Here is a 6,951-nt window from a genome sequence, read left to right on the forward strand (position 1 = left end):
CATGCTCTGACTTGGCTTGTTTTATATGATATATATATATTTTATATTTAAAGTGTTCTCTTTACTGTAGCGTACTTAACAAGCAGAATAGTTTCAGATCTGAATGCTTTAATATTGCTTCATACATGTACCTGCTCAAATCCAGTCATGTAAATTAATTTGAGTTACCTCCCTTTCAGACACAATCTTCCTGACCGAGTGAACAAAGGTGAAGAGGTATGATGGAATATGATCTATCGTTACTGTTTAGCTTTAAGATTTCTAAAAATGTTCTTTAAATCCCACAGTTTAAAAAAATCTTGTTTATTTTTTTTTATTATCTTGCAGATTCTATTCTTCTGTTTCAATTTCCTGACTTACATTACATCAGAAGAATTTTCAGTCAAATCATCCAGGTAAGATATAAAGCTTATTCATACATCATAAAACTGGTCTATGTAACTGAATTTTAAGATATCTTGCTCAGAATTTTGTATGATACATGTATATGTGTAGATGTATGTACTTTCCTTGACTTCTTTTCCTAATAATCTGGAAAAAAATGTATAAAAATGGTTCTAGATTAAAAAAAATAATGACATAGAAATATAACTACATGCAGTGTCCATAGACTATGAATAAATTTTCTTTTTTAGTAATCTCAGGAAAGTAAGCAGAACAGATTCAGAGTGCAATATGGATGGAGTATTGTTAGGTAAGTAAACAGAACAGATTCAGAGTGCAATATGGATGGAGTATTGTTAGGTAAGTAAACAGAACAGATTCTGAGTGCAATATGGATGGAGTATTGTTAGGTAAGTAAACAGAACAGATTTAGAGTGCAATATGGATGGAGTATTGTTAGGTAAGTACCGGGTAAGCAGAACAGACTCAGAGTGCAATATGGATGGAGTATTGTTAGGTTTGAATCCATAGCTTCTTTCTAAAGTCTGTATTTTATCTGCATACTTAGTAAGAACATTTGTATGTTAAATCTTGCCTTAACCTTGCATTGAGTTATGAAAGATCAGACTTCATGCTTATTTCAAGGGTTTTTATGTTTTGAGGCTTTGACCTATGTTGGAACCGTAGTTAAACTTCATTATCACAAACTTTGATGAATACATGGAAGTGAGTTATAAGTCTCAGCCACTTTTTCTTTATGTATTGTAACCTTAATAAATCATTGTATATCTCTAAGTTTTCTTTGGATTAAGTTCAAGATGATGTTTGACTGTATGTCGCAGTAACTTTTATTGCTATAATTTAGTTGAATCACCCGTCCAGTAATTAATTTTCTGTTTACAGATACAGACCATCGCCGCTTTAGTATACGAGGCAGTAACACAAGTATTAGTAGTCTAGGTAGCTGTAGTTTGGAGAATGCTCCAGTTTTCTTCTCAACAAATCCAGAGGATGATTCTCACTTATCAAATGGGTAAATGCTCAATTGTTTTGTTCTGCTTTTGCTAAGATGAAATTTACTCAACAAAAAAAGTTAAGGGTTATGAAAATCTTCATTTATAATTTCTATATCGGAAAAGTATATTTAATCAAAATAAATCACAAAGTTTGTTCTGTTAAGTAACTACACATTTGATGAAAAACCAATGGTAAATGTTCACTTGGACAGAAGAACAAGACTAACAAAGACACCTTCTTAATCAGAGTGAAAATCAATATCCAATAATTGCAAAATTTATTTAATTCAAAAATGGCAATTGATCCAACAAATGTCAATATTTTGTGTGGCCTCCCCTTGCCTGAATAACAGCCCTGCATCGCCTCGGGAAACTTCGAATTAGTGAACGGATGGTCCTTTGGGGAATGCAATCCCATTCCTCTAACAGAGCAACTTCAAGGTCATTGGTATTGGATGGAACAGGATCCCGTTGCTGAATCTGCCTTTGTAGAACATCCCAGACATGTTCAATAGGATTGAGGTCTGGTCTTCGAAGGCCATTCCATTCTCTTGATAGTCTCTGCCTCAAGATACGACGTTTGCTCTGTGTGGCCTGGCGTTATCATCCATTAAAATGAATTCTGTTCCTATGGCCCCTGCAAATGGTCTCACAATTGGGTGAAGGATCTCATCTCTATATCTGATACCAGTCAGTGCTCCTTTTCTGATGATGTACAACTCCGTGGACCCCTGAATAGAAATGCCTCCCCAAACCATAACAGAACCTCCACCGAAGCAATCATGTTGAGCCACACAGCAGTCACTGAAACGCTCGTTTTTCTGTCTCCACACTCATCGCCTTCCATCATTAAAATCCACTCAGAATTTGGATTCGTCTGTAAAGAGTACGGATCTCAAGTGACGGATTTGCCAATTTGCATGATCTCTTGCAAACTCCAGTCTCCTTACTCTGTGGTCTGCAGTCAAAATTTGGCATGTGGCAGGCTGTCTTGCTTTCAAGTTAGCTTTATGAAGCCTATTCCTGCAAGTTTGATTAGAAATGTTTACGCCATGTGTGTTGCGAAAGTCCCTGTTTAAGGCAACAGCCGAGTTGAATCGGTTTCGCTTTGCTTGCAATACAAGTTGGCGGTCTTGCAGGGCTGTCAAATATCGTTGTCTTCCACTCCTAGGCCTTTCCTGGACTGATCCTGTTTCCTGAAATCTTTGCCACAACCGACCAATGACGCTTTGTGACCTGTTCATCAATCTACCCACTGCATCTTGTGACATTCCAGTTTGTAGCATCCCTATGGCCCTACCAGCTTCCCGTACATTAAGACATCGTCTTTCAGGCATCACCTGTAATTCATTTGTGTATAAATGATGTTCATTTGTCCTTATTTATTGTCAGCATGAAGTATTGACAGTAATTCTTGAAGACATGCTTACCAGTTTCAGTCTGCAATGCTGACTAGGGTTAAGACTTTTCTGTTTGGCTTTGAACACGAGGACTGACAAGTCAGCGAAGTGTAACAAACAACATTAGTAGTTATGGTTAATCATACACATCATTTTTAGATAAATTTCCGAATTTGGATATTTAGATTATATAACCCTTACCTTTTTTTTTTTTGAGTATACTTCAATACCATATATAGTTACATGTCCCATGCACCACATGATTTGTGTTTACATTTCATCCATAAAACTTGCTTTGATTAGGAACCCCAGTGTCAGTATCTCGGCTCGCTACTCTCCAGCTGCCAATAGACTGACCATGGAGACCTCCACCCTCCACAACAGTGTCCACTCCAATTCCTCCTCCTCCTCTAGTCCAATGGCAGTTCCCAACAGTCTCCGCAAAGTGGACACCACCAGATCCACCTCTCCAGGATGTGGAAGGTACATTTAGTTGTGGAGAAATTGTTGATCTATTACACTTTATGTTTCCAATACCAAATTAATAGCATATCATAGATTACTCTTAAGTTTTATTTTCTTTGCATTAGACTAATGAGAATATGCATGATTTATAGCTGGCAGGTGGTGTCTAGTTGTGGCAGCCTTAGGGGTTTGGTGTCTTCCCATGATTCACCACATTCAGTAGGATCCAGTGGCAGTTCAGGAAGGCTCAGCTCGTATGTTATTTTTTATCTCAATCTGTCCATTTAAAATAGATTTTTAAGGAAGTTTTCTATCTCTTCTATATGTCTAAAATATTTTTGCAGTTGCCAAGAAGCCATAGAATATGTGGAAACTACAAGACATAAAAAACTTGATGCAGTGCGAAGGATCTTCCATAATGCTTATGTGAATAAAATAGCTGCAAAATCTGGAGGAGCAGGAGGTATTGTTAATTTTCTGGACCAGTTTGCTGAGAAAGTGGGAATAAGAACTGGCAGGACTACTGTTGTGTAGTACAGTGCTGTGTTGTCAGGACAATTGTTGTGTAGCACAGTGCTGTGTTGGCAGGATGTGTAACACAGTGATGTGTTGGCAGGACTACTGTTGTGGAGCACAGTGCTGTGAAGCATTGTTGTTAAGCACTGTGCTGTGTAGGCAGAACTACTGTAGTGAAGCACAGTGCTGTGTTGGCAGGACTACTGTTGTTAAGCACAGTGCTGTGTTGACAGGATTAGTTTATGTAGCACAATACTCTCTAAAGCAGGACAACTTTATTTTTTGTAGCCTAGTGCTCTGTTTGCAGGACTACTGTTGTTTAGCACTGTGCTGTGTTGACAGGACTACTGTTGTTTAGCACTGTGCTGTGTTGACAGGACTACTTCATTGTAGCAAAATGCCCTGTTGACAGGACTTCTTTATTCAAACACAATGCTCTATTGATAGGACTACTTTATTGTAGCACAGACTTTGCTGTGTTCTGCAGGGCCTTTTAGACTTAAAGTCAAGGATTAGAGTAGCAGACTGTAAGCCAGTTTTAAATATTTTTTTGAACCAGTGAGAGACTGAGAATGGATGTAACATGTGATAATTTTATGTGATATCATTTTATGTCTTTAAAATTTCATGACTTTAACATTGCGTTTTATGACTGGATGTTATATAGATTTTATTTTCTTGAATGTATGTTTAAATGAAAATGTGGCATATGTTTTGATGATATGAAAATACATTTTATTGTTAATGCATAATATTTGTGTGTCTGTCAGTGATAGACATTTTATTATTTCTAAAAAGAAAGGACATAGTTACTATAAAAAGCACCTGCAACAAAGTATGTAGGTAAGGTATGTTCATTAGCAGAGACCTGAAAAGATCTTTTGTGCAAATCCTTAACATGGTACAAAAGATCTATATATCTTGAAAGCGAAAAAAACAAGATGTCTGTGCGAAACAGTGATGCCCCTGTATGGCAACTTATAGTGAAGGTTAAATGTTCTCAAACGCAAATCAAATATGTTGGTACCGAAAGTAAGTCTTGTCTTGAGGAATATACCTGTGAAATATGAAAGCCCTAGCAGTAATCATTAAAAAGATATGGAAAAGGTTAAAGTTTTTCAAAAGTAAGTCAAACATCAAGGTCAAATGGTCAAAATTAATGGTGCCCAAGGAAAGGCTTTCTCACAAGAAATACACATGTGAAGTATAAAAGCCCTAGCGCTAACTGTTCCAAAGTTATGCCCAAGGTTAATGTTTTCCAAAAGTAGGTCAAGGTTAGTGGTCTATAAGGAAGGTCTGGTCACAAAGATTACATATTTGAAGTATGAAAGTCATAGCACTACTGTTCAAAAGTTATGGCGAGGGTTAAAGTTTTCCAAAAGGAGGTCAAACTCCTAGATCAAATAGTCAAAATTGTTGGTATCATAAGGAAGGTCTTGTTACAAGGAATACACCTGTGAAGTATGAAATCCCTAGCACCAACTGTTCAGAAGTTATGCCAATGCCAAGGTTAAAATTTTGCAAGGTCAATGGGCTATAATTGTTGGTATCCAAAGGAAGGTCTTGGCACAAGGATTACGTGTGTGAAGTATGAAAGCCCTAGCACCAACTGTACAAAAGTTATGGCTGAAGTTTTTCAAAAATAGGTCAAACTCCAAGGTCAAAGGGTCAAAGTTGTTGGTATTGTAAGGAAGGTCTTGTTACAAGGAATACACCTGTGAAGTATGAAAGCCCAAGCACCAACTGTTCAAAAGTTATGACCAAGGTTATAGATGTGTAAAATTTTGCAAAACTGGGTCAAACTCCAAGGTCAAAAGTTCAAATATGATTGTACCCAAAGAAAGATCTTGTCACAAGGAATAAACATGTAAAATATGAAAGCCATAGCTCCGTAGATTTTGCGGACAGACAGACGGACGAACAGGGCAAAACAATACGCCCCCGAATCTTCGATTACGGAGACATAAAAATCATGATACTTTCATACAATGTGTTGATATACCCTAAATCGAATTAAGATTATAAACAAATCCGCAGTAGCTGTCAGAAGTCAAAGAGAACAAGATTTTGAGTTTGTCATAATTACAAGTAAGGGTTATATCAATCAATAAGCCTTTAAGACTTTGCCGTTTTCCAATCCTTCTTGAATTTATTCAATAAAATTTGTTTAAACTACTCATTAAAGTATCAGACAGAAATGCTGTCTTTAAAATTAAAATTTTTCTTGTCATTGTTTGTTTTGGTTTTGGTTTTCTTACTCTTTTTATCAGAAAATTTGTACAAGAGCCTAACAATTAATATTAAAATGCTAGAAAAATTGATCTCGGTTATTCAAGATGTTTTATAACTACATTCTAATCGATGTTTACATAAGAACAACTAAAGCTTAAATAGGCGCCCAAGACTTGCTCTTGTCTCCGTAAATCGATAAAAGGGTCAACAGCGTTCTCTTATAGGCAATCCTTACATCCTTACGTAATTGTTTTCTCTATTTTAAGAATTGCTAAATGTATACTGGACATTTATTGAGAACTTGGCGTAAATTTTTTTATCATTTTATGTACAACGATAAGGAAAATTCGTGAAAATATTGTCCAGCTCATAAATACCAAATAACTACACAGCAAAATGTGGCATGTATAGATCACATTCATTAAACGGTGTGAAACGTATGTGACCTCACGTACGTTTTACGTGATTTAAGTATACGTCAGACGTACGTTTTAATACACGCGCGACACAGACATTGTTTTTAATTTGCCTCCACCCAATAAATTTAAAATTTAGAATATGAGACTTGGTAAAAGGGAGAAAAGTTGATTAAAATAAAAGTAGATCATTTTCTATTTTTTCTTTATTTTTTCTTAATTATTCTTTATTTTTCTTTATTTTCCAGGAACAGATGTCACCCCCCAGATGTCACCCCCCCCCCTTCCCGTGGCCCGCGTGGCGCAGAGTTAGAGCGTTCGCTCTAGAGCCGCGGAGTAAGGAGTTGATCTTTACGTCGCGGGTTCGAATCTCACTGTGGGACGTGGAGACAGGTCCTTCGGATGAGACCGTATAAACCAAGGTCCCGTGTCGCAGAAGGTGCTGGCACGAAAAAGATCCCTCACTGCTCAATGGCCCTGAGTGCCGAGTAAAGGTCAAAATTTGCATCTCCACCGGCAAGT

The 6,951-nt window shown here is 37.0% G+C and overlaps 1 protein-coding gene across 1 annotated transcript in view; it reads left to right on the top strand.

The window, feature by feature from the left end:
- Positions 1-4,533, top strand: part of LOC133195781 (myotubularin-related protein 14-like) — a 12,520-nt gene extending 7,987 nt beyond the window's left edge. Inside the window, exons 12-18 of the mRNA XM_061331719.1 lie at positions 180-216; positions 328-395; positions 636-694; positions 1,288-1,417; positions 3,104-3,283; positions 3,418-3,519; positions 3,610-4,533. Of these exons, the coding sequence (XP_061187703.1) occupies positions 180-216; positions 328-395; positions 636-694; positions 1,288-1,417; positions 3,104-3,283; positions 3,418-3,519; positions 3,610-3,799 (766 nt within the window). The 3' untranslated portion in view covers positions 3,800-4,533. The remainder of the gene's footprint in view (positions 1-179; positions 217-327; positions 396-635; positions 695-1,287; positions 1,418-3,103; positions 3,284-3,417; positions 3,520-3,609) is intronic.
- The last annotated feature ends 2,418 nt before the right edge of the window (positions 4,534-6,951 follow it).

This window comes from Saccostrea echinata, unplaced genomic scaffold (assembly GCF_033153115.1).
Source record: "Saccostrea echinata isolate AGI-Se365-2 ecotype Australia unplaced genomic scaffold, CSIRO_AGI_Sech_v1 ptg000029l, whole genome shotgun sequence".
Classification (NCBI taxonomy): Eukaryota; Metazoa; Mollusca; class Bivalvia; order Ostreida; family Ostreidae; genus Saccostrea; species Saccostrea echinata.